The sequence below is a fragment of the Pocillopora verrucosa genome, chromosome 8, assembly GCF_036669915.1.
Source record: "Pocillopora verrucosa isolate sample1 chromosome 8, ASM3666991v2, whole genome shotgun sequence".
Lineage (NCBI taxonomy): Eukaryota > Metazoa > Cnidaria > Anthozoa > Scleractinia > Pocilloporidae > Pocillopora > Pocillopora verrucosa.
In genome coordinates this window covers 5,534,064-5,561,813 of record NC_089319.1, presented here as the reverse complement: position 1 = coordinate 5,561,813, position 27,750 = coordinate 5,534,064, and the positions used below count along the sequence as shown (strand labels likewise).

The 27,750-nt window shown below is 36.6% G+C and overlaps 4 protein-coding genes across 4 annotated transcripts; 2 read left to right on the top strand and 2 right to left on the bottom strand.

Annotated features, from left to right (window-relative positions):
* The first annotated feature begins 272 nt into the window (after nucleotides 1–272).
* On the top strand, nucleotides 273–4,655 carry LOC131797433 (glycerophosphodiester phosphodiesterase 1). The gene is made up of 5 exons (XM_059115064.2): nucleotides 273–675; nucleotides 1,814–1,925; nucleotides 2,774–2,863; nucleotides 3,289–3,506; nucleotides 3,979–4,655. Exons 1-5 carry the CDS (start codon nucleotides 305–307, stop codon nucleotides 4,130–4,132), a joined length of 945 nt encoding a protein of 314 aa, XP_058971047.2. The 5' UTR covers nucleotides 273–304; the 3' UTR covers nucleotides 4,133–4,655.
* On the bottom strand, nucleotides 4,290–16,173 carry LOC131797442 (indoleamine 2,3-dioxygenase 2). Its single transcript, XM_059115076.2, has 16 exons — nucleotides 16,056–16,173; nucleotides 15,741–15,839; nucleotides 14,942–15,061; nucleotides 14,355–14,406; nucleotides 13,451–13,517; nucleotides 12,934–12,948; nucleotides 12,175–12,274; nucleotides 12,041–12,061; nucleotides 11,471–11,567; nucleotides 9,550–9,601; nucleotides 8,928–8,994; nucleotides 8,178–8,256; nucleotides 7,495–7,602; nucleotides 6,782–6,878; nucleotides 5,931–6,007; nucleotides 4,290–5,577 (listed from the first exon to the last, which is right to left on the bottom strand). The coding sequence occupies exons 1-16, from the start codon at nucleotides 16,128–16,130 to the stop codon at nucleotides 5,435–5,437; spliced, it is 1,269 nt and encodes a 422-aa protein (XP_058971059.2). The 5' UTR covers nucleotides 16,131–16,173; the 3' UTR covers nucleotides 4,290–5,434.
* A 985-nt stretch (nucleotides 16,174–17,158) lies between these two features.
* On the top strand, nucleotides 17,159–23,443 carry LOC131797271 (uncharacterized). The gene is made up of 6 exons (XM_059114893.2): nucleotides 17,159–17,331; nucleotides 18,264–18,369; nucleotides 18,619–19,147; nucleotides 19,971–20,068; nucleotides 21,004–21,399; nucleotides 21,916–23,443. The coding sequence occupies exons 1-6, from the start codon at nucleotides 17,273–17,275 to the stop codon at nucleotides 22,207–22,209; spliced, it is 1,482 nt and encodes a 493-aa protein (XP_058970876.2). The 5' UTR covers nucleotides 17,159–17,272; the 3' UTR covers nucleotides 22,210–23,443.
* A 239-nt stretch (nucleotides 23,444–23,682) lies between these two features.
* Nucleotides 23,683–27,629, bottom strand: LOC131797261 (ankyrin repeat and SAM domain-containing protein 3-like). Its single transcript, XM_059114884.2, has 2 exons — nucleotides 27,022–27,629; nucleotides 23,683–26,246 (listed from the first exon to the last, which is right to left on the bottom strand). Exons 1-2 carry the CDS (start codon nucleotides 27,516–27,518, stop codon nucleotides 24,995–24,997), a joined length of 1,749 nt encoding a protein of 582 aa, XP_058970867.2. The 5' UTR covers nucleotides 27,519–27,629; the 3' UTR covers nucleotides 23,683–24,994.
* Between the last annotated feature and the right edge of the window lie 121 nt (nucleotides 27,630–27,750).

Sequence of the window (27,750 nt, the reverse complement as noted above, 5' to 3'; positions counted from 1 at the left end):
GAAATGAATGAAAATTGTTGAATTGATGAACCTTGACTTTCGTCCATAAAAACGCAAAAAAAATAATCGGCTAATATCCAGCCATCTTGATCGCACACTTGGTCAATAACACATATTTATGATCATTTATTGCACGATACTAAATTTTTCAAACGTGATCGCACTGTAATGCGCGTGTGCGAGTCGTGACCACGCGGAAAAAAAAAGATTACGTTGACTTTACTGGACGAACCAGCTAAACTGGTCTCTGTTGCATTACCACTGACCGCTAGGAGCGAGGGTTGAACATTGGTCTATCATAATTATGGCGTTTCTGTTAATAATTTTCATTCCAGCAATTTTACTGATCCTTTACCGAAAATTTCGTCTACTGAAGCCTGACCCTGAACTCGTCAAGTCTTTTCTGCGAGGAGACCTATCGGACAAATCACCAGGGTTAATCGCGCACAGAGGAGGATCGGCAGAAGCTCCTGAAAATACCTTGGCTGCTTTTCGATTGGCGAAAGAAAATGGAGCTATTGGTGTGGAGTTTGACGTTGATTTCACGAAAGACAGTAGGGCTGTTGTTATTCATGATGCTACCGTTGATAGGACTACGAATGGAAGTGGTCCCGTCAGTAGTTTTACTCTGGAAGAAATTAGAAAATTGGATGCATCGGTGAAACATCCACTGAGGTAATTTAAAGTACAGAGGTCATATATTTTTTGTGTGAGAGGATTGTAAATCAATATTAGGTAAAATTTCCGCACAGCCGCATCCTACATTATGCATTCAATTCTTGAACAGAGAAAACAATGACAAAAATAATACATTGCCTTTGGGAAAACAGATTTGTTTTACAATAGTATGGGGCTGTGCGGAAACTTTACCCAATATTATATACTGTGATTATGAAACTCATTAACCTCTAGCGGATCTTTAGGATTAAAGTAGTGAGTTTTTGATGACGTTGTGAAGCCTTCGTTCTCTGGAATCAGTAACTCGATCTCTTGGCTTGAAATGTTGTTTTCAAGTTTGTTTTTCATCTCTTATAATAGAATGAAACCGTTTCAAAATTGTTGAATATTTTCAACGCTCTTAAGTCAAATGCGATATATATCGTCCGATGAGGCCAAAATCCAGAGAAATTTCTGAAAATAATATCAAGGTGAAAAGAGCTTTTTAACTAAACTAGAGTTTATTATCAATTTAATCAATTTTCCACAGTAATTGAAAATGTGTGGAAAACATGTAAAAGAATATTTGAAACTGAACTTGTCAATTAACAATTGGTTCATACGTCAATGTGTGTTCATGGAGATATGAAGTATGCAGGAAGTTCGGAGAGCATGAAAGATGTGTAAGAGTTGCTCGAGGCATAGCCAAGAGCAACTCTTGCTTCTTGAGTGCTCTTTAAACTTCCCAAGTGCTTCATATCTCGATGAACACGCAGCTGAGGTATGAAACAATTGTTTTGTAGCATTTTCAACCTGATGGTTTTAATGTTGTAAAAGGGTTAATATTCCCTCTGCTACACTTCAGCGTTGATAATTTTGTTTCAGGAAAACATTTCACTATGCTGTAAATGATCTTGTCTTAGATTGGTCAAAAAACTGACATGTGAATTCATGCATGTAAATGAACTTTATTTTCTGATTGAATACAAAATTCTCGAGGGAGTTGTTTGCTGACGTCACGAGCATGCACAATAGGAATATGAAACATGCTCACACAATTGAATTTGATCAGACAAATTTATGCGCTATGTTATAAATCATATTGAAAGCTGGCACACATGGAGATTTATTATGAGTAGCTTAATTTTCCTCACAGAGAAAAATTCCCAGGGGAAAAAGTGCCTACCCTGGAAGAAGTTGTGGAACTTTGTTCAAGTCTTGGTTTAAAGATGATAATTGAGATAAAAAAAGGCACTGAAACACTTGAGGTAAGGAAAATTATCAGGGAAGCAAATTTGTATTTTTCTTTATTTTTATGAGTTAATTATTTTTTCAGACACTTTTTCTTTTACAGTACTTCCAAAATGTTTATGAAAAGCAAATTACATGTGGTCTGATTGATCTTGTTCCATCATCATGGTTTTCCATGGTGTTACCAAAACTTCAACCTTCTTTAACTCTTTACACCCAACATCAGTATGCATATTCTCCTTACTGTTCTTCATACATTTCCTAAGGTGTTGACAAGGAGAATTTGTTTTACAATCAAGAGCTTCTTTTTGTTGGTGATGATTTCCAATATTCTCTTAACCTTAATGCGTGATTCAAGGTTGATAGAGTAAGGAGAAATTAGATGCTAGTCACTCTTAGAGGTCAAAGGGTTATTTAAACTTGGCTGAGGGTTGCAACTGAAATTTGGCATTGAGAGATGTGATGTTGGGAAGCAAAACAAAGCAAACAGCCACAAGAAGTTACAGTTGTTTGGTAATCAATTTGAAAGAAATTGATTTCAGAAGACATGGAAACTGGTTTAGGATATGTTGTTCTGCTTTAAGTTCAGGGTCAACTACTGCAACTTTCTTCTTAGTGAGGCTTCCCTTCTTGCAAAATATCAACTAGCATTTGAAATAAAGTGGGTGTAAAGTTTTTTCATGCTGCATCCTTGTCCGGTTAAGAATAAGGTACTGATCACAGGGTAAAGAAAACATCTCTGGTTCATTGTAAAAAAAAAAAAAATTATTTCAAGTCTTGCTCTAAGTGTTGTTTAGGTCATTCTGGAGAGGTTCTCCAGGGTGCTTGTGTGTTATTACACTGAGTCATTTTTTCGTTATTTCAGACAGCTCAATATCTGAAGAATCTATTCTCAAGCTATCACCTGTATGATAAGGCCCTTGTGTGCTGTTATTTTCCCAGTGTTATTTATCAGGTAACCCCGTTAAGTTATACTGATTAAAATGATAAGTGATATATGTTATAATTTGAACAATGTGCATCACTGCTGGAGTATTTCTTAAGAGGTGATAAGGATGAAAATCTGAGGATCTGAGCTTCAGAATAGTTTATCCAGCCTATCCCTTTGTCCCTGGGATACTGATGAGGAGAGAATGAGTTGGTGAGGGAAGAATGATGGTTCTCAGGAAATAGCTCTCCACCACCACTTTAGTGCATGTAGGTTTTTCTGCTTGTTTACATCAACCAAGAGCTTGACACAGGCCAAGGAATATCCTTAAGCAAGTATATTGAAGAGACAGATGACATGCAGCTTTTCCATTGTGTCTGAAACTAGGTTTTAAACATAAAATTGGTCTAAAATTATTCCACAATAACCATCCTGGCTTTTTAAATTTTTAGGTACGAAAGGTGGATCCACAAATTGTGACAGCTCTAGTATGGTGGAGGGATACTCTGAGTTTTATTTTGACAGGAGGGAAGGAACTATTTGAGATCAAGAGTTCCATTAAAGTATCGGTGTTGAGTTTCTTTGATAGACTGTGGGAATCACTCTTGCCTTGGTTTCTTGATTTTGTTGGCGTTCCCATTCTGTCTTGTGCCAAGGAGCATGTGTGCAAGTAAGTCATTTGTCTGGCTTTACCCTTAAACTCCCAAAAGTGATTACCATGCAACTTCTCCCTATAATATCTATACATTATACAGCAAACAGGTAATGAGAATACTCAAACTTCTCAGGTAGAAATTTTTATCTTGATCTAACACCAAATTCTTGTAACTAATTTACCTGTTTGGTTACCTTTTATACCCTTAAATCAGTAGCTATATTCTCCCTACTTTCCTCTTTGCATTATGTTTGGTACCAACAAGGAAACTTTTTTTTCACAACCAAAGCTTCTTAGGTTGGCGATCATTACCTTTATTCTTGTGATCTTAACAAATGATTTGACAGTAGTATTACTGTAGGGAGAAATTAGATACTGGTCACTTTAAGGGTTTAAAGGATTAATTTTCGGACTTGTTACTAATCATATTTATCATCAACATCTTTGTCATCGTCATTTGTTGACAAATTATGCTGTCTGTTTTCAGGGACATGTTGGAAATGTGGAGTGAGCAGGGCATTAAAGTGGTTGCTTGGACTGTCAATCACAAGGAAGCAAAGGAATTCTTTAGAGACTGTCTTGATTGCCCCATTATAACTGATTGTGTTCTGAGCGAGTCTGTCTGGAATGAACAGATGTGAATTGCAGGCAAATTCACAACTGTTCAGCCAGTAAATTGCTAAACTTTATTTCTACGAGGTCTTATTTTTGATGAAAATTTTTTATCCATTTGTTGAGGAATTTCTTTAGATAGGGAACAAAAGCTTTGAGATTGCACACAAAGGGATAACATTTGAATAAGGATAAATGAAAAGATTTCTATTTATTCTTGTAAAATGTAAATTCAATAATCAAATCTACTTCAGTCTGTGACATTTGTCAATGAGATCAATTCACTTCAGTGTCTGAAGTGTAAAATTGAATGTTTTCTTTTTCAATTATAAGGTAACAAATTACTTCCAATTACACCCTCAGTGTTTTATGTTAACACAACTTAATTTATGTATACACAGCTGTGTGCATTGATGTTCAAATATATTTCCACATAGATGGAATAGTATATTGCATTGTGGATGATCAGTTCTTCAGTTGTTTAAACATAACTTAACTTATTTATACAGAGCAGTATGCACTGAAATTAAAATATTTGTCTTCTCTGTTTGAGGAACTGAAGTCTTTTTTTTAATGGTGGAAGTATTTTCAAGTTTCCAAGTTTTCCAAGTTTTTTTTTTCACACTGTTTACAGAAAAAAATAACTTAACATAACATGATTTACAATGATATAGAAAAAATAAAAACAGAAATTAACTAGAAGCAAGGATATTTAATTGTATACAGTGACCAAAGTAGCTAATGAGCTTTCAAGTTGGTCACTGTTGGTCACTGTTCAAAATTGAGGTGGTGGATTTTTTGGTCACCCAGATAGAAATTTGTCCCCTATAAATATCCCCATACTTCCAATGTGTTATTTTTTTAGGTGGTAACCTGTACAATTTACTGCCTGTTGTACCTCTTATTCCTGCCAAAAATCACTTGGAATTTTTGAAAATTCAGCAGGTATGAGGATTGCTTAACAAGTTTAAACCATTTCTTTCATAAAAAGCTTAATAATACCTTGATACATACAAACTAATTTTAACTTGAAAGTGTCATTTAAACTTAAATGATATGAAAAAAATGAAATGAAGGAAAATGAAAAAATGAAATTTCAAATTGAAAATCTGCTCTCTAGATTTCACCTCTCTCCTTGTTAAAATATAAAACAACAACACAATAAACTAATTTGCATTCTGTTATCCAAAAACATTACTCAAAAAGGGTAAAAAAAAGTCTGGTCAGTATCTTGACTTTGAATTTGAAGTACATCCTGGTTGTGGAGGTCTCCCATAGTCAGGGCTTACCACTAAAAAAGCTGGATAGACTTGTCAGCTTGCAAGTCATCATCACACATCATTAATTAGTGTATTATCTGACACTCCATCTAATTCCTTTTGTAATTCAAGAGAGAAATCTCTTCCAATGTTGTTATTACAACTAACAGTTCTGGCAGTTTCATTTCGAATCTGCTTCAGGAAGGACATAAGATCTGCAAAGACAAATAACAAAGAAAAAACTTGCCATCAGTGGATGGAAGCTCCATAACATTTCCTTTTTGTCATATAATTTTTAATGTGTTAATCAAATTATGTAGGTTTATTGTAAACTTGTGATAATTTTAATTCTCTGGCAGCCTTGTGAATCATGGTGTTATATCAATTGAGAGTCAGTGAAATATTAGCTAAGAATGTGATTTCATTATTATGAGTTGTGCATGGATTATTCACTCTCTCACATGACAACATGTTAATATAACCCAATTACAATTAACACAAGTTTATTATGAATATTTTTCAACTTGTGTCTGTGAACATAATGTTGCTAGAGGAAGCCATGCCTCACCGGACCCTCCTGTGCCAATCAAGGCCTTTCCCTTCTGCTTTGTTTCTTTTCCTCTGTTTGATGGAATAATGATGTATCTAAATATAATGTGAGCAAAGATTGAATTGTGTATTGTATATGCTCATATCATTTTAGCAAGCAAAAGGTTAACTGCATTAAGCTTAAATATGAACACCAACAACAACAGAATTATTACTTCTGCTGAATTTTTTCATCCTCAAAAGAGAATTTTAACCTCTAATCCCAGAAGTGCTTCACATGTAACTGCTTCCTTTGATATCCTTACACTACTCAGCAAACAGGTCATGCAAATACTCAAACTTATCAAGCAGTTATTGTCTTGATCTAACACCAAATCCTTGTGACTAAATTACATGGAAATGTGCAGCAGCTGGAGGGGAGAGTTAACACTCAACCTCGGAGCCAAACTGCAATCCTTTATTAGAGAAAAAGCATTCCTGAAAATTGTGATTATAACTGAAAGATGAACAAAGCATCTTTATTGCCTTTGAAATGTAACGTGACCACTAATGCACTGTTAAAACCTTAAATTGTTTTGGGTGGTCTCAGAACACATATTCTTCATACTGTTTTTTATACATTTCCTTAGGTGCTGATGAGGAGAATTTGTTTAACAATCAAGAGCTTCATTTGTTGATGATCATTTTCTTTATTCTTGTGACCTAAATGTTTAATTTAGGGGTGATAATGTAAGGAGAAATCGAATGCTGGTCAAAGGGTTAACATGCTGTAGTGGAAATGCATGAATTCCTTATTCTCTATAACAATGATAGTAAATATTCTTGTGGGAGAAGCATGCCTTCCCATCTAGTGTGCTACAACCCACTAACCTGGCTACAACTTGCAAATGCACATTCCTAAAGTCTGTTAATTTTCCCACACAGAGATCATACTCCCTAGTGAGATCAGGGTCTCCACTTGCAAGGACTATTTTGAATGCAATATGTACACAGATTAGAGAAAAGGTAATTGACAATCATTATGTTTTCATGAAAACATAGTGTCCATTTGGGTGGACTGTAATCATATTCTGAGTGATGATCAGAATCAGAGTTTTCGAGCACCTAGCTTGATCCCAATTAGTTTATCATGAGAAAGTTATTACTAAGCAAAAAAAAAAGTGTTACGGATGGTATTGTAGGAGAAAAAGCCCTATTACCCACATTACAAAGAAGACAATGATAAAGTTTGAGAAACAAAATACCAATGAGTAAAACCAACAAAAAATACGTCCTCTTGCAAGGGTGGATCCAGGATTTTTCTTTTTTTTAGCAGGGGGTGCACCACTAACAAATGGTGCAACTGATGGGTGACATAAACAAATTTAAAAAGTGAACAAGGAAATGAAAGCTTAAGGCAATAACATGATTTTAACTGCTGAGAATACAAAGCAAATGATACAGATGCAAATTTTGTGTATCTGTGAAGTTACATTAGAAAGCTGCAGATCATCTCGGGGGGGAGGGTTGTATACCCCTTCACACCTTTCCTAGATCTGCCCCTTCTTGCTTTGTCATCATAAGCCTATAAAATATACACTAACCATAGTTTCTGATTGATGGCCCTTTTGCCACAGCCTCTATAAATGCACGGTGTTTAGGTGGCATGTAGTAACACATTCTTTCTAAAAACTGACCACCTGAACTTGATTCTGAATGTGAGCAAATCAAGATCAGAAAAAAAATATTCAGTTTTTGAACGACTCAAATGAGCTCCAAAGGCAAAATAAGGGAAAGCAAAACCAATAACCAACTTGTAACCAGTCTGATTTTCTCAAAGGTTGCAGGGACAAGGGTTTGGGTTGAAGAGAGATTGGGATGTTGAGGTGTCCTTGATGCAAGAGCTGAAACACAGTCACCAAGTGCCCTACATGTACTTAGCCTTTTGGTACTAATTTATAATTTTGATCAAATTTAAATTTTGTTTGTTCGACACTTTATAAGATCGAAGATCACTACTGCAAGGAATTGGCCAAAGGAACCTGGTGAAAGATCAACACCACTGGGATTCCTCAGTTAATTACTTATTTTGGTTCAGTGTTATATCACAGTGGTTTGCTAGCTTATCAATGCCTCACGACCTTGCTTCTTACTCTTCTGAAGGTTTGTTGAGGAGATAATACCTTCAGAGTTACTCTGGTACTAGGGGTCTACAATGCTTCCCTGTGGATCCAAATCAGTTGCGCACCCAGCTAATCGCAAACCTTTCCTTGGGTTAAAAATTTACCTGTTTTTGAATGTAATACACCTAATACAGCATCTAGAGTATGAAATATTGAAGACTCTGCGGCACTTCCTCCATAATACTAAAAACAACACATAAAGTAGTAAAATTAACTCATCTATGACAAATGAATAAGATTATGGAGGTAAAGTTTGGTACAGAGGAAAGTTCATGGGGGAAAGTATGAAGTATGGAGGGATTAAGCAAGAGAAGATTAGAGGTAGAGAGGGAGAGAAAATATCAGAAGTAGAGGGAGAGAGAGGTTCTATGAAGGGGGTCCACTGGTCTAGGTTCTAATGGAAAGAGAGAATGAGGAAGGGAGAGAGGGAGGAGGGAAAGGAGAGAAGGAGGAAGGGAGAGAGGGAGAAGGGAAAGGAGAGAAGGAGGAAGGGAGAGAGGGAGGAGGGAAAGGAGAGAAGGAGGAAGGGAGAGAGGGAGAAGGGAAAGGAGAGAAGGAGGAAGGGAGAGAGGGAGGAGGGAAAGGAGAGAAGGAGGAAGGGAGAGAGGGAGAAGGGAAAGGAGAGAAGGAGGAAGGGAGAGAGGGAGGAGGGAAAAGAGAGGTGGAAGGGAGGAGGGAGAAGAGAGGTGGAAGGGAGAGAAGGAGGAGGGAAATGAGAGAAGGAGGAAGGGAGAGAGGGAGGAGGGAAAAGAGAAGTGGAAGGGAGAGAGGAAGAAGGGAAAGGTGAAAAGGAGGAGGACAATACATGCATGGGCCTTAGCACTGTCAGAAAATAGGCAAGATAAACAACTTACTTGCAGAGGCATCTCACTAACACCTTCATAAATAAGGCCATCTGGTAAAGCTGGGTTGTTAAGCCACCTGAAATTCAAAGAATGCCCATTTCAAGATTACACAAAATGTTCTATACATGAGTTCAGTTTAATACAATATTCTATACAGTGTTTAATACAATGTTCTATACATGAGTTCAGTTTAAATTCAATTTAATTCAATAGTTTGACTGTTTGCTCTAGGTTTCAATTTCATGTTAAGTATTCACTCAAGACAGTGAGTTAGGTCTTGGTAATACCCTCTATATAACAATCATAGTAATTATCAACTTTATCATAATCTGAAAATCATCCTAAGTGAAGTATATTAATTAAATTGATTTTAAAAAATTTAAACTGATGAAACATTTTGAACCACAGTTATAGTTATGGTAAATTTTTTCTCATTATTCTACCAGATTTATATTCTCAGCCCATTTAAGGGAGCTGTTATTGCTGAGAATACATTTGAAAAGCAGTCTGAGGTAATATAACTGCACCTATCAGTTGACGTAAACTTTAATTTGTTTCATGTATAGTGATAAAGTACAGGATTTTCCAAAAAGTCACTGAAACTCTAAAAACATCGACCTCCATTGATTACCCAGATAGATATATTCTCAGTTCATTGTAAAATTCCTCAGGATCACAGACATCTACAAATGAAATATGACAAAAACCTTTGAAGTTCAAAACTAATTACAATGATGAGGGTGTTGGACAAAACACTGACTCCCAGTCCATGGACAAAACACTGACTCCCAAGTCCGGTAGTTACTAACACAAGGAATGACCTAAAATGACCTAAAATGACCTAAAATGACCTAAAATGACCTAAAATGACCTAAAATAACACAAAATGACCTAAAATGACCTAAAATGACCTAAAATGACCTAAAATGACCTAAAATGACCTAAAATGACCTAAAATGACCTAAAATGACCTAAAATAACACAAAATGACCTAAAATGACCTAAAATGACCTTGAGTGATTTCTAAAATGACCTAAATTAACCTAAAATAACCTTGAGTGATTTCTAAAATGACCTTAAACGACTTAAAATGACCTCGAGTTTGCGGCGCCGACAAAATCTGGATCGGATCGGATCGGATCAGGTCGGACTGGATCGGATCATGGATCGGATATCGGACCGGATCACGGATCGGATCAAGGACCGGATCACGGATCGGATCAAGGACCGGATCACAGATCATGGATCGGATCATGTAACATAAAATTAGAAATTTTGTGCAAAATAGAGCACAGATCCCACTGGGATTTTTTTTTTTGCCCAAAAACCCCATGTAGTCACTTTCATGGCTCTGTCGAGGAGTGTTGTGTAGTGCCACCATGCACGAAGGCAAGCGAGAAGTACGCATCATTTCATCAGTCAGTTAAGAAAAACGCGACACAATCCTCAGTTGCTTCTTAGGGTTCTTGAGCTTCTTTCGTTGCTGACGCGTGAGGCACGTTGGAAGCCATAGTTCGCAAACTAATCAACCTATGTGCTCCACATTGCAAGGTCAAAGTCTCGGGTGTTATTCGAGACGCGTGACTTCCTACGGATCCCTACAATATTCAACCAAAGAGAGGTTATTTTAGCGACATTTGCTTTGTCACGCATTCCTCTCAATACCATTTGCGTTTTGCGGCTGTTCGAGATCAGTGGAGTTGCTAAATTGCCGTTCAGATCGAAGACAAACCGGAAAAAAAAATAGAAAACCCGTTTGAATTTTGAGGAAACCGAAAACCAAATGCTGAACACGTAAAATTAAATCCGCCAACCGAAATGAACAATCCGATCCGATCCGGTCCAACCAATCCAGATTTTGTCGACGCCGCATTGTTCACATCACACAAGGGCATACTAGGTTAATTTAGGTCATTTTAGAAATCACTCTAGGTCATTTTGGGTCATTTGAAGTCATTTTAGAAATCACCTAAGGTCATTTTAGGTCATTTTAGGTCATTCCTTGTTTTAGTAACTACCCTCCCAGTCCATGGACAAAACACTGACTCCCAGTCCATATTTAAACAGTTTTTTTTGTTAAAAGTCAAACATCAACTTTAAGGCAGAGAGAAGATACATATCTGAATCACACATTAAGATAGAGAGAATAAAGGAATTGATCAACAACTAAAGAAGCTCCTCACTGTTACACAAATTCTCCTTGTAAGCATGTTAAGAAATGCATAGAAAAGGGTATGGAGAATATGAATGCTGATGTTAGGGTGTACAGTGTACAAAGGCCCATTGAAGATCCAGTCAGAATTTTTTCTTTGCAAAAACAGGCAAACTGACTGAAGTGGGGTAACACTTGTGGACAAATTGCAATAAATGTTTTCATTGAATTTGAATTTCATTTAGTTAACATAAAGGTGTAAGTTTTTTTTTTTAAAGAGTAAAGTACAATTAAATGAAAACCAAATGAATACAGTCCAAGATCATGACTTTTAACAGTCAATTAAAATTGCTTTAAGAGCCAATTATTTTACAAAGTAGCTAGAAAGGTTGATACCAACCATAAATACGTAAAAATGATTTCTTAAGCTGGACTATTGTTTCTTTTAATGACATCAAGGCTTTCAACACCCCTTCGGTGTCATTATTTACAACAGCCTGGAAAAAAAAAAACCAAACAAACAAATAAAAAAAGGATTAGGCAATTTTAGTAACTACCCTCCCTGATTTGTGACAGTTACAGGAGTGCCTCAAGGGTCAGAAATGTAAGAGAACGACAAAGGCACAATTGGTTGGTAGTTTTCTTCTAAGAGGGTAGCACAAGTTTTCTGGACTAACCAAGCAGAATGTGGAAGAATGGTTGCAATCCCAGATTACTTTTAGTACTTAGGTAAAAAGTCCTCCATGACCTGAAGGTAGCCCAAGCAAGCAAATACATGTAGTGCATAGATCACAGCTGGTTTGACCCTTCTCAGTCCTTCATTGTCAGCAGCGAAAGTTTACAAAGCTAATGTGGTTCATAAAATAGAAAAATATCTTTCTATGATTGACAGATAAAGGTTACCTGTGATGAGGTGTGCTCCTTTGTGTTTATAATTATCAAGTTGTAGCATCGGGGTCAATTTTCTTACCTTTTGTCCACTGGTAATGCTCTAAAAATTAACACAATTAAAAGAGCTGGATGTTATGAAATTAAAACAAATATTTAGAATTAATTTACTCTGTATTTGAACTCAAATTGGGGTGATTTCATAACTAGACCTACAAAGCATCCTTTTCCAAACTCTGCCTCCATCTGAAGAGGAACTTTAAGAAACCCTTCTTCTGTCTGTGATCCAGTGATATTAACTGAAAGCTCAATGTTTCTGAAACAAGAATTCATCAGAAGGAGTTACATCCTTTGAAGTTATAATATACAGCTTCAATTGCAACAATTTTGTCACAGAAAAAAGAAAAAAACAAAAACAAAAAAAAAGGAAAAGAGAATTAATAGGAATTAAAAAGTATATAAACTACCCCTTAGCTATATGCCTAAACAATTTCTCCAGCATTTCCACTGAAATATTCTCTCTGACTCCTTGAGAGTCTCATATGTTGTATAGAGATTTCAAGCAATTCCAAAATTTTTTTTAAAGGTCTCTATGTTAATCATGCCACATGCTGATAACTCAATTGATCATAGGCATTCAATAAAAATTATGATGTTCATACTATCCCTACCCCATCTGTGAAAGAGTATGACAAATGCTGTCACTCAAAACAGGTGTTGATCTACATATGGCAATAATTTGCCATAATCAAATTATCCGTTGACCATCAAAAGTGACCAGCATTTAATTCCTCCTTATTATAATATAACCCCTGAACCACACATGAAGGTCACGAAAGTAAAGGAAATGATCAGTAACTAAAGAGGCTTTTGATTGTTGAACAAATTCTCTTTGTCAGCCCCTTTAGGAAGTGTACTGTGAACAGTATGGAGAATATGCATAATGATATCAGGGTGTAAAGGGTTAATACTTACTCCATGCTGAAAGGCCTCCAGTTTTTAAATGATGATCCAAAAAAAAGGGAAAGAAATACAATTATCAGCAGGCACAAAAAATTAGTTTGAAACATAAAATGTCTATTTTAACTGCCACCCATTTGTGACAATTATCAAAGTGCTATTATTATTCCTAAGAGTAACCTTACTTAATGATAAGTTTATTGTTATTTGCAAATATAATCATACTAATACTATTGGAAATTATAAGAATGGACATTGTTCCTAGAGGTCAGTTGATCAACCCCAGTGCCTTTTAAATACCACACCCCTACTCCTCTTAAAAGGGAAATGTTAGTTCCTAAGGAGAAAAAAACTGGAGGGTGACGAGTTGTGTGCAGAACATCTGACTTAATTGAGCAAAATTAAAAGTAAATTTTGATATTCAGTAAATGCTCATGGATAAAGTGAATTCAAACTTCAGAGTTGGTGTTCATCATAAAATTTTCAAATTAAAACACAGGAAATTCTGGTTTATAAACTTGACAAAGCTTACCGTTTGGGGTCAATATATCTCCAATTATAAAGTGCAAAGGTTGAGTGTGTTAACACAGGAGGAATATCTAAAGTTATGTAAAAATAACAGTAAAATAAATTACTTTTTCCCCATCCCTCCCACCACATATTTCAGCACCATCCACTCAGGCTAAAAAACAAGAGGAAAGTTGTTTTTCAATCCAAAATAGACAAATTGCTAACAGAAACAGAAAGGAGACCTTCAGAAAAATCCAAACCATGACTACACCAGCTGATCATGCAGTTTCACTGAAACAGATTTCAGATATAATAAATCTGTTTGTGTCAACCCTCCATTCAAAAATCCATGATTACCAATAAGGGGCCATTGCCCCTCCATGGTAGAAAATCAGGCTTAATTCTTATGGCCTTCTAGGTTTTTTCCAATTGGAAGATTTTTTCCTCTCCTTCTGGCAAGCTGCCTGAATCCAACAACTAGCACTTAAAATGACAGGGCTGGAGGAGGGGTGGAAATAGGTGTGGATCAAAAGACTAATTACTTAACCCTTAAACACCCGAGATCTGATTGTTTATTCTCCCCTCTAGCTACAACACATTTCCCTCTAAATTGGTTATGAGAATTTGAGATTAGATTTATGGTAAAACTTCTACCAGATAAGTTTGAGTATTCTTGTTTTAACTTTGCTGGATAAAGTATTTATGCTGTGGGGAGAAGTTAGAAATTAATCACTTCTAGGATTTAAAGAGTTAATAAAAAAGAGGCAATAAAGGGTTTGTTGATTTAAATTTGAACAGAAAAATAAGCTAATTGTATGTAAAACAGAGCAGAAATAACAGAAAGTTACTATACAGCCAAAATATTATATTGCATATGATATTGGCATTTAATAAATGCATGAAATACTAAAAGAGCCAATACAGACCTAGATGCTTAGCCACTGAAACCCAAGGAACAGCCAATGACTTTGGAAGAATCTGAAACCAGCCATGAAAACACAAATCAAACCAAATATCAAAATCATTACAAACATAAACAAGAGGATTTTTTGAAACACAGTTAAGTTTAACTCCAATCAAATTTTAAAAATCAAATTTCAAACAGTTAAATGGGAAACCCTTTCTTATTCCCATTTAACAGAATTTCGTCTTAGTAGTTGAAGGGCATAACCCTTTCTAGTTAAAGGGCTTGGCCATTTAATGGGTATTGCAATGCTCACTCCAGCTGAGGCTGACTTTTTTACATGCTGCCACTCCAGAGGGGGGTTAATTTTGCTCTCTCTAATTATGATCTTACCTTGGTGACACCCCTCTCTCCTTTGCCACTCCAGAGGGGGGTTAATTTTGCTCTCTCTAATTATGATCTTACCTTGGCGACACCCCTCTCTCCTTTGCCACTCCAGAGGGGGGTTAATTTTGCTCTCTCTAATTATGATCTTACCTTGGCGACACCCCTCTCTCCTTTGCCACTCCAGAGGGGGGTTAATTTTGCTCTCTCTAATTATGATCTTACCTTGGCAACACCCCTCTCTCCTTTGCACCATACATATGCATGGGATATGCATGTAAGAACTAATTGAGCTCTCTTCCACTCATCTTCCGATGAAAGTTTGTTATGGTCCAACAAAGGGAGCTATGGAATAAAAACAATATCATTCAGCAATAAAACAGCTGTCAAAAACATTTACTGCCTGGTAATTGTTGAATCTTCATGATCTGTGTTCTAATATAACATACTGAACCATCCAATTAGAAATATTTGAACAGGTGTAAAATTGTAAGGATAGTCTACATGCATGTGTACCAAGTGGCCCATCCAGTTTGGACTTAGCTAAGTTTTTGTAGCATGAAGTGATCAGCAGTTTTTCCTTGCAGTCCCTTGCAAGTTCCCCCCCCCCCCACCCCCACCATTTTATCAGGCTTCCCTGACAGTTCACTGGTGCACATTAAAATTTCTGGGTGGAGTGAGGCACTGTGAGAATTAATGAACAAGGGGGTAACTAGGGAGGGAAGGGTCCAGGGGTGTCCATAACCCTCTTTCATAAGCCTTTCTAAAGCAAACAACCTACAATATTCAGGTGGCGAAAACTGATGAGAACCCTCCCTTTGAAAATTCCTGGCTATGCCCCTGATGATGAGCCTTACCCAAGAACACAACACAATGACCCACTCAAGTTTTGAACCCCCATCTCTAGACCAGGATTCCAGTATGCCAATCTTTTGCCCAGAGTGTTGTATCATTTAATTCAAGAAAACTCCCAGCATTTGACAAAAGCAACATTTACGAGTGACGGATCTGATTCCTTACTTACTTGTTTGATCTGCTGACGAAAAAATTCTCCCTCTTTAACCAGTTGAGGTAAATTTCTGGCTAATTTTTCCCAGGGAGAGAAGTATTCTGGCAAGCGTTGCTACATTGATCAAATAAATGACTGTAAATATAAGAAAATGCAAGAAGGAACGAACACAACAAATCTGTTGAAAAGTTCAAGGTTTTCAGTCATCGTTGTGAACGGGCCGAAATATCAAACTGTTTCAAACATTTCGCGAAGACAGGCTCGCCAGTCATTTTTTTAGCGACGTCTTCCCTTTGAAAGAATTCACTACGATGGGACTTATGTACTTACTAGAGGTTCCCTCTCTGGAAGAAATCCTAAATTTGGGGATACATCAAATTGCAGCGGTGCTGGAACAAATTCCATTTCCGCTTTATCGTATTTGTTGGAGACCGTGTTATGTGGACAGCGATTGCATGAGGTGAGAGGTGGGGGGAGGGGGGGGGGGAGGGGTGAGAGTTTGAAAAGACACGCAAACACGAGTTATTTATGAGAATTTGGAGGTGCGTCAGGAAATCATCCTCCAAGTGACGTTTGTATCAAGTTTTTCGTCATTACTTGCAATCATGAACGATTGAGTTCCTTTGCAATTTTTGTTCAACCTGTTCGTTATTTCACAGAATCAACTTGCGGTTAAATTGCTACTGATCTCTATCGAACACTGAGCGATTACTTCAAGAGAGGTAGAAACTCTATAGATGTTTGATGCAAAGGATGGGTTTTTTTTTAGGGATCTTGAACAAACGCTTAAGTGCAGATACTTATATACAATCTGAAGTAAATTATTAGTACCTGTCAAGAACATTCGTGATATATTTTCATTACATTAATCAGTTTTAGCCTCATAAAGTAACTTGTAAAATAAATACTCTAATAAGAGGTAAAGAACCCATGCCTGCAGTCAGCGTGACCTCATGAACCAGCCCTTCATGTCAAATAATGGTCATTAGTAGTCCTACGGTATACCGCAAACAGCGCTAAGATGCTTTCATTATCTTTTATACAGATTCTTAAGGACAAAGGGAAAAAACAATACAAAAGACCTGGGAGAAATGGAGATTAATCCCCCAGTGTTACATACGCGATTACGCAAGATTGCCCGCCCCTTACAAAATCTATCTGAAAGACGTGTAGCAACAGCAGTTTGGCAAATCGTGTTGAAGATTATTCCTTACGATTTAAAGCAGTCTTTGAAAATTTTACTTTAGGCGAGCATCGGAAGATCTACTGTAACAAAGGTTGATGCTTTTACCATCGAAGAATTTTTAAAAGACTGCCAGGGAACGTTCTCGAGATTTATTTTTACACGTAACGTTACGTATTCAAGCCCGCCATTTCCGGTCAAACCTTGCGTGATTTTACTTGGCCTCGTTTTCATAACGAGTGCTCGATGCCTATAAACTTGGCGTGAGTACTTTTACTGGGAAAATTCATCACATCACACATTTGTGTGTATTACTACGTGAACGATCGTGTCTGTGATACATCAGTGTTAAAAACCGTAAAATATGATAGGAGAAGGGTACAAGAAAATGCCGTCAAGTGTATCTAGCGTACCTTTAATAAGGTGGGTATAATTTTCCTCTTAATCAAGAGCTTATTTGACCCTGATATGGCAGTATGGCTCTTCATGGATTGCAAAATAATTGTCTGTGAATCAGAACAAGTACAGTGCGGTTATCATTTGCGTTTCAGTCGCGGTATGGGTATAATGTCGATTGTTAATTTGTCAAGTGTGTATTTTCAGTTGATTGGGCTTCTATCGTCATATTCGTTCGATGGCGAGGTTCGAGCGAGATCGAAATTTTGAATGATCAGAAGTAAATGTTGATTTCCGTGATGGAAACAAACTTTGAAAACATTATACAGTCCGATCCATCTACATTTTGTAAAGACATTTGAATGAATGTAATTAATTTTGGTTAACCCTTTGTTAAATGTCGTTATGAAGAAATTCACACATAAATTTTCAGTTTCTATCGAAAACAGTGAAAATTACTAACAGTGCATGCAATCCAACCCTGTGGTATACCCTCGGTGTTTTTTTTTTAAACTTGTTTTCAAAATTTTAGAACCGTTTAAACATGACTAGTAAAAAGTTACTGTATATTCATTTGTTTTTTTGTTTTTATTCATGATAGATTTGATAATGTAGTATTGTCTTGGCCATCAGCAAGTCAGCACAGTTGTAGTTATTGATAGTATGTGGGTACATTTGCATTTCCTTTCACAATTAACTTCTAGCATTGAGTACTGTGCATTGTTCCATGGCATGGCACCTTACCATAACTGTTCTCCTCCTTTCCCAGGAATTTATAAGAGGTTTTATTACGAAATACAAATAGTGAAATAACTTGGACTGGTCTGGCATCTGGTTCAGATGAAACCATGATTTGTCTAGAAATACTTATTGTAAGGGAAAACATTAGCCTGGTTCTAATTTATTCTCATAAATATTCTACTCTTGGCTAAACTGATGATAATTGCTGCACTTTTTAGGCCGTCAGTGTTTAGACAAGTCACAGATTTTGCAAATGTTTTTAAGGCATTTATTGGAACCAACTGGATTGGTCTGCCATTTGCTTTTAAACAAAGTGGAATTGTGGTAAGTCAAAAGTTAGCTGCTTATTGATAAAACTGTTTTATTGTAGTATATTTGTCAACTTAAGTCTCCTTTAGGCTATGGATGGTGAAGAGGCCATTTTGAACTACATGATGTGATTAAAAAAATGTCCTTGTTTAAATTGTCTCAAACCATCTTAATTTTTTTTTATTTTTTTGGTTAACATTTTCTGAGTGGTACTGTACAAATATCAATCAAGCAATAAATTTAATGTTGATCATTTCTTTTCAGCTTGGATGTGTGGGAATCGTTATCATTGCACTCATCACAGATCACTGTTGCCAGTTGATCATCAAGTGTAAGAAAGCCGCCGTCCAAATTGTTCTAGACTCAGCCCCAAAGTCAGATGATATTGAATCCCTGGATACAGACATGACTGACATGCGAAACACTGTAGAGAAAAGGATGTTTTTTGGAGAAATTGGTAGAATTGCTTTGGGCAAGAAGGGAGTGTTCCTTGTAAATGTAGCACTTCTTACCACACAGTATGGCTTCTGCATTGGTTATTTCATTTTTTTGGGCAACACCATTACATCAATGTTTCCTCCACCACATAATTCTTCCAATGACACAAATACTACAGCAAAGTCACATGGGAATTACCATCCTCCTGCATTTGCTCTGCTCATTCTTGTGCCACTGATCCCATTGATACTGTTTTCATACATTAGAAGTATTCGTAAACTGGGTCCAGTAAGTTTTGCAGCTAATGTGGCTCTCCTGGTGGCTTTTGTTTCAGTAGTGGGATATATGTTAAGTGGTAAGTTTCATGTTATCATGATTTTTAACCCTTTAACTCCCAAGATCAAATTGTTAATTCTCCCCTCAAGCTGCCACATATTTCCTTGTAAATTAGTAATGAGAATTTGTTGTTAGATCAAGATAACAACTTCTAACTGATAAGTTTGGATATTCTCATCACCTGTTTGCTGGATAATGTAAGGATGTCATAGGAAGAAGGTTTTTGTTGATCACTTGCAGGAGTCAAAGGGTTAACTGGCCAGACAGGATAATTAACAACTATGATTTGCATCAAAGTGGAGATAACTCTTCCAACACTTTCACCAAGACTCAGTTAGATATTAATTCTTTTAGCATATACCACACAAGAACCAAAAATTTCTTCCCTGATGATGTTGAAAAAAATAGTCAGAAATTAAACTCTTGATACACAATTGAAAGGCTCAGAGCAAGAACAATCCCTTGATTTTTCGGCCATTTTTGAAAGTGTTCAGAAGTAGTTGAATTTTGGCATGCTCTGAGCCTTTCAATTTTGTCTCTTTTGATTGCTCCAAGGTCAGTAATACTTGCTAATCAGCTCGGAGCTGGCCAATCAAGGCTTGCAAAAAGTTATATTGACTTGTGTGGTATAATAATTCTTTGGTCATTCCAAATATGGTTACACTGACAGACAAAAGACAAAAGATATTATTTTTTAATGACCCAAAATTGATTTGTGCTGATTCATTTCTGTATCTATTTTATTAACCCTAACCAGAGTCCTAAAATATTTTTATGTATAGCGGTAGCAGATTAATTAGCTCTAGTCAGACAAGTCTTGTTCCAATTTGTTTTGCATGTAGGTTTAAAATTCAAACTAAAGGAAATCAGGCTGTCAAACTGGGCTACATTTCCAGTTTTTTTTGGCCAAGTGACCAGTGCTTATGAAGGAATTGGAACTGTAAGTATTCTGCTGGGCTTTTCACTTCTAGTTAAATAATAGACTTGACATTGTTACATTTAGTAGACAAGGGTTACTGAGAGGGGGAAGGGAAGGGATGTAACCTTTCAAAATCATAAAAGCTTGGTAGAAATAATCAATATGAGAAACACAATTCTGTTTTTTTTTAATGTACAGCTGTAGTTGTTTTTTATTTCTGTTAGTTCTGCACTTGATAATTTCCATTTGGTAATGGATCCTCCATTATCCGTCCTCAATTCTTGAAAAATGCGGAGGATTTTCTGTAATGATCCTCTTCCCTTTTACATGCTTCAGTCCTTAACCCTTTAACTCCTGTGAGTGACCAAAATAGAGATTCTTCTCACTATATCTATACAATATCATGCAGACAAGTGATGAGAATAAAGAAAAATGTCAATGATAGTTACTAATTGGTCCGATACCAAATTCTTCAAACTAACATAATGGGAATCATTTGACAGACAGTAAGCAGAATTACTAATGAGATCTTGAGAGTTAAAGGGTTAAGCCTCACCCATGTCTTCTGTATACTTCATTAGCAAGTAACTTTCAGTGAGTGATCAATTCAAAAGCTTATCATCTTCCATTAGTCATTCACACTTGGCCTGGTGAGAGAGATCTGGAGCTAACCTCCTGCTTGATTAGCTTTATGCCACCCATTCTGTTGGGTTACCATTAAGACCTGTATTTACAAGGGAGAATAGTCTCCTTATCTGTGTAAAAAATGGTTTAACTCTTGCCATTAAAATTTAGCTAAAGAATTCTGTGTAGTATGTGGAGAATTTACTCTGATGCTGGGATCTTAAGTACCCTGGACATAATCCCAGTTCATTGTAAGCTTACCTTTTGGTAAAATGGTGCTCTTTTAAAATCATCAGTAGGAAATGTTTCATTTGAATTTTTTCTTTTTTCAGTTGATTCCCATTGAAACCAGCATGGCAGAGAACCGACACAGATTCCCCTTGTATTTACACTTTGCTGTTGGATCCCTTTCAGTAATTCTTGGTTGTTTTGGTATTCTTGGATACACAGTGTATGGGGAAGAAGTAAATCAGATTGTTATAGAAAGCTTTCCTTCAGGAGCATTGATTCAAGTGGTTCGATGTTTGCTGTGCTTTGCTATACTCCTGACGTATCCTCTCCAGGTCTTTCCAGTTATAGAGATCATTGAGGGTTGGCTGTTTAAATCTGACAATAACACTGCAGTGGAGACCAGCACTAACAGTGAATCATCTGATGTATCTGTAGGAATACAGGCCAGTGAAAGTTCTTGGTTACTTGCACCAGAAATACCAAAACAGAAAAGCTTGGTAAGTAAAAAGGAAAAAATGGCACAGAAAGTGAAGAAGATTATTTTATTTGTTTCATTATTGTGGTTATTTGAACCAGACCTGATACTGTTTTGATATGTACAGTATTTATGACACCCATTAGACAATACTCCACTCTATGTGATAAGCACTCTTCAAAACAATCAAAACTTTTAAAAAGTAGGAGAATCTTCTATTACTTTGAAAAGGTCTGGAGTCTGGAGTGTCTTATTAGTTAGACTGTGTGATCTTTGTTAGACATGGCTAAATTCATGAATTTGCTGTCCTGACATTTCAAACCACCCAGCATCCTACAAACAGATTTGTCTGGCATTTTATCCCTCCAAAGGGGGATGAGATTATGTTGTGTACTCCCAGCAGCGTGAAATTTAGGGGGAATTTCACACAAATTGGAGGATACTACATGTCCAACCTGGATCTCAAAGGTTATCCCAACTAGCATTTAGTGTACCATGTGTGCATAGTTTAATCTTTCGATTCCTCTCCTGTTTACAGGCAAGGAAGTGGAAGAAAAATCTGCTGCGAACCTTTATAGTTTTGACAACTGCTGGCATTGCTATAGCACTGAAAGATGATTTTGCATATGTTAGTGCTATTGTTGGTTCCATTGGAAGTGCTACCCTGGGCTTCATTTTACCTTGTATTTTCCACTTGGTACTTTGTAAAGACTCGAATACAATGCTAATCAAAGTCAAAGATTGTTTATTTATAGCCTTTGGTATCATCGGAGGGGTTGTAGGTGTAACAATAACGATAGAACAGATTGTTCAACAATTTACTAAAAGTTAATAACAATTGTTTACAATTGAGAATGTTTTAACCCTTTAAGTCCTACTAGTAACCAAGACAGAAATTCTCCTTAGGCTATCAGTTCAATATCAAGCAGACAAGTAATGAGAATGATGAAAAATATCAATTTGGGGATGATTAGTTGATCCAATTCTACATTCTCTGAACTAACATTATAAGAATTGTATGGTTGACAGTATAGAGAATTACAAATTTGATCTGGGAGTTAAAGGGTTAAACTACCTATAAAGAGTAGCTTTATGTTTTTTCATAATTTATTTTATTATTTTAATCTGAAATATTAGGCTTCAAATTTTCATAGTTATGCTGCTTTGCAGCTATGTTCAACTATTTCCAGGAGGAATTTTTTTATGGGAAACATTTGTTCCAATTCATTTTATACATACTGAAAGGAAACCCAGTGGGTAAGGAATCGTAAAAAATATAATTGTAGAAATTAATGATTGATTTTTGACATTCACAACCAAGCGTATACAAGTAGAAGATATGCCTGAGTAATGTTTCCTTCTCAATCATCAAGTGTTGATGCAGGCAAAAAATGATTCTTTAAAAACTATTTTAAAAATTCCAATGGAGAAAACTGTTGAAACAAAAGTTAGCAAAATAAGTTTAAAAAGTGCAATTTAAAATTATGGAAATTGCCATAAATATTGTTTTGTTTTCATTTGTGCTAACTTTGGGTGGTAGAGAACAAAAATGATGATGTGGAGAGTGGAGACAAAAAAGTGAACTTGGATAAGGGCTTGCTTTCACCAGAGGTGTTTGTTTTAAAACTTCCAATGGAGAAAACTGTTTAAAGAAAAATGAGCTAGAGGGCAGAAATAATGAAGTGGAGACTAAAGAGTGAAATTGGAGAAGTGCTTCACTCACCCAGCTATCTTTCAGCACTAAAGGACAAAAGTTGGCTATCATTGATGTGAGAGACTGGGTACTGGAGACAAAGTCTCACCCCAGATTGACTACAGGGCCCAGTTGTTTGAAGGCCGATAAGGGCTAACCTGGGGTTAAGTTTTAATCTGGGTTTCTTTAATCCCTTCTTCAAAGTCTATTCCAGATAATTTCTTAAATTCTTTCAGGCATCAAATTGTAAGCAAAAATGAATAGACTGAATATTCTTTTAAAGCTTTCAGATCTCAGGTCAGATTTCACACTAACACCAGGTTATCTTACCCTAACTTTGAACAACTTGGTCAAGAACCTTTGTAAATGAAAACAGTTGATTTTATTCTTTAACATCCTCTCCAGTTACTAAACTTGTTATGTGGCTCTCTACTTTACATGCATGTACCTTTGCCTGTTTGAGTTTCTTCATAACAAAATTTACTTCACTTTGACACAAAAATTTAAGATCAGTCTCAAATATGTAATATTTATTCAATAATGGTGCAATTTCTATTTAAAGAGCCATAAATCAAATCAATCTGCATTGCAGCACAGTATCTTTACCCCACAATCCCTTGAGGGGTAAGGACACCTCATAACTCTGAATTCCATAACCTCTTAATAAATTAATTTTTATTGAATAAATGATGCAATGCATATTGGGGTACTTATTGACTAAATTCTGAAGTGTGTCAGAATTTCTTTGTTCCAATCCCTTGAGGGGTGAGGATACTGCTGATATCTCTCTGTCCCAATCCCTTGAGGGGTGAGGATACTGCTGATATCTCTCTGTCCCAATCCCTTGAGGGGCGAGGATACTGCTGATATCTCTTTGCCCCATCCCTTGAGGGGTGAGGATACTGCTGATATCTTTCATAAGTATTAATCTCAATAAATTAATTTCAAAGTAAAACTTACCAGTAACAAGAACTTCATTAACCCTTTCACTCCCACAAGTGACCAAGACAGAATTTCTCCTTACAATATCAATACAATATCAAGCAGTCAGGTGATGAGAATAGAGAAGAATATCAATTATGGGATTATTAGTTGATCCAATACTAAATTCTCTGAACTAATGTCATAAGAATTGTATGGCAGATAGTAAGGAGAATTACTAATTAGATCTTGAGAGTGAAAGGGTTAACAAAATAATTGGAAGAAATATTCACAAGCATTTACTGCCTTTACTGCAAGAAAGAAGTTTAACTGTCTACTAAGTAACATTTCAATTTATTTTGTAAGCAACAAAAGACCATATACAAGCTAGTATTTTCAGGCCAAATTCAATGAAAAATCTAAGACATTACATCACATCAGTGGCCAATCAACAAGTTTATCTATCACCAAGAGAAAGAGAAGATAAGAACTGATGAGCTGTACTCTAAATAGAAAGTACTAAATAGAAGCTTTGCCAAGAGTATCTACACGCACAAGCAGAAGCTATAAAATGGAATCAGAAACAAGAATTCATCTGACTTCTCAATAACATCTATCTATGTTACACCAGAATTGATTATTCAGTGCAAATGAGTGATTTTAAAAGCATACCACCACAACTTCACCACAATTTCACCCTTTATATTGAATAATGAATAGTAAAGTTACGCAAAAAACACCGTGAAGGTTAGTAGCGAAGTGCTTGATGGTCAACGCCTAATGATTTGTGGTTGCCCAGATCATGTAAAGATTCCCCCCAGGCCCTCAGAGTTAAAACAACTTGGTTACATAACAGGAACAATAGCTACACCAAAGCACTGGGACAAAATGGATAAATGGGGCAAGGAACATAGGAAGCTAAGCAGTGTATCATATGTAACTTTCATGCCACATTGTATTGTGTGAGACTTGCTCGTCAGCTCACGTTTATAAAGAGTAAAGATTAGGAACTTGAATTACCAGAGGATTCAGAGGAATTCCCATCTTGGGAATTCTGATCCACATACAAAATAGAACTGATACCAGTTTTACCTAACTGAACAACCTTTCCCAGATTTTCAATAGAGCTTGCTAGTTTACAATACACCTCTTTCACTCTTGCCTGAGAAAAGTTACCATTCTCTTCTAATTCTCTGCATAGAGATTTTAAATTTTCCCCTTCTTCTTCCACTTGTTGCCAGTGTTCCCTCATTTGACACACCCTCATGTAAATCTCTTGTCGTTTAGCCTTCTCTTCCACAAGACAACCTTCAACACAAAGACGCAAGTCTTTCTCCTGAGAGAGAAGAGTTTGAAGCTGCTTCACTTCAGAAGTGGCATTAAGAAGCTGTGCTTCTATTTTGTGAGCTTGATGTTGGCATTCCTCCAGAGCTTTTCTGTCATTTTCTGTGTTCAAATAATTATTTTCTTCCTTCCAGTCTGATATTGCTGTAAGAATTTTCCTTCTTGGACCAAATAATGAAATTCCAACTTCTCTTAGATCACTGTCTGTGAGGGTTAGTAGTGTAATAAAATCCACATCTTGATCTTCAAATGTGGAAATATATTTTGTCAAATTCAAATCTTCCAGAAAGTTTGCAATAGTTGGTTTCATAGGTGAAGCTTCACCAACTTGAAGTTGTCTACTGGCATCACTTCCAGTACTGTGCATTTTCTGTAGTTTTTTATGCAAGCTAGCACTTTCAACAGTTCTGCCACAGTTAATGAAAAAGTGCTCAGATTCATAACTACCAACAGGAGTGCCTGGTGTGTTGGCTAAACAGTATGGACTTCCAACAAAATGGCTGGCCCTTTCCTGTTCTCCTGTCATACTAGGAATATTCACTGGCTTTCTATCATTCTGATGACTGCTCATCAACTTTTTAAAGGCCTCTGGTCCATCTTGAATCCCAACCTTTGGGATCACATTCTTCCCTTGAAGCACTGCACAAACTTTATCTTCAACATGGTCACTGTCATCAGGTACAAGACCAGGTTCACTCCGCAGCATAATGTTTGGCATATTGAGAAAGGCCTGCTGATTAATTACGTTTACTACAGCCATGTTCCCATTCCGCAGAGCCAAAGATCGTGCATCCTCTCCACGGTTTGTATGGGCATTCATGTTTGCATTGCATCTAACAAGTTCTTCAAATATGACTTCATGTCCTTCCTTTGCAGCTGCCAGTAACGGAGTCAGGCCAAATCTATATTCCCTACAAAGAGAGAGAAAATCAATAAATCTAATTCAAATATACTCTGCTCTCTGAAGAAAGAACCTCAACATCATTTCATCTCAGGAGCTGTGCTACATATTATTTAATTGCTTTTTGTTGTGAGGAAAATGTGCTAAAATCAATTGAAAACTAAAACTTTAACTCCTAAAGGCAACTAGCATCTATTATGTGTTATTTATAGGAGATCAATTGTAAAAATTGAGGGCCTTGGCAAGTTTGGTCCATCATTAAATATTTTTTTCCATAATTGTAATTTCTCTTCACAATATCAACCCTGAATCACACAGTTAGGTGACACGAATAAAGGAAAGGATAACCAACAAAATAAGCTTGATTTTTGAGCAAATTCCCCTTGTGAGCAAAGAGACGAGTATGGAGAATATGCATTGTGATGTATCAGGGAAATGGGTTATTAAACATACATCTCCTTTCTTTTTTTCTTATGCGCTCTTACTGGCTTAAAAAAAAAAAACGAAAATAAAAAAGAATTTCTAGAAAGGTAAAACTCCACTTTGCATACTTGATGCACTCCGCTATTGTTGATCGTCACCGTAAAAATTTATATTCATCTGTTACCTGGAAGATTATTCTAAAGTAAATGCCTCACAATCAGTGGGTAAAATGACACCGTGAGAAGTTTAATTTATTAGGGCGGTATCAGTTTTAACTTTTCTTCAATCGTGTGCGCATTTACGCAAAAAAAAAGATTATTCAAGAGGTTTAAATAATTTAGAATGAAGGGAATATTGAATACCTTAACTCCATGTCAGCACCGTTCTCCAACAACAACTGTACAACCTTGTGATGTCCTTGGTACGTTGCATAAAACAAACCAGTCCAACCTCTCTTGTCCTGAGCATCGATCTTAGCACCGTTCTGCAGTAGGAAGTAAACAACAGATTCATTTCCACAACTTGCCGCAAGCATAAGCGCGTTAGCCCCATTTTCTGCTGTAGTCGCGTTCACATTAACATGGTAGTCGAGGAGCAGATTAACTATATTGTCATGGCCAACGTAAGCAGCGTACATTAGAGGAGTCCACCCACCACAGTTGGGTTTATCAAGATCGGCTAACTCCACTCCATCTGCTAGATGCTGTTGTACACAGCTGTATTCGCCGATAGCACAAGCAGTGTAAATGTCCATTGCGATGACTTCGTCTTCGTTCCATAGATTACTACAGTCGTTTACATCCGTAAAACTCGCCGAGCGTTCGGCACGGCCATAGAAGTATTCTTTTGGCTCATCCATTTTTACCCATAACTTGAGAGTAACCCTTAAATAATGATTTCAATGACTTTCTTCGGCGTCCGTGCTAGAAAAGTATAACTGTTTGACAAATCCGTGACATGCGCATGACCTGCACTATCATTTGTTTCACGAACATTCCATCGTTGCGTGACAGCTGTGTTATATTTTACGTACTTCCGTTTCCTTAGAGGTCTGAATACTACAAATATACCCTAATAATAACTATGGTTTC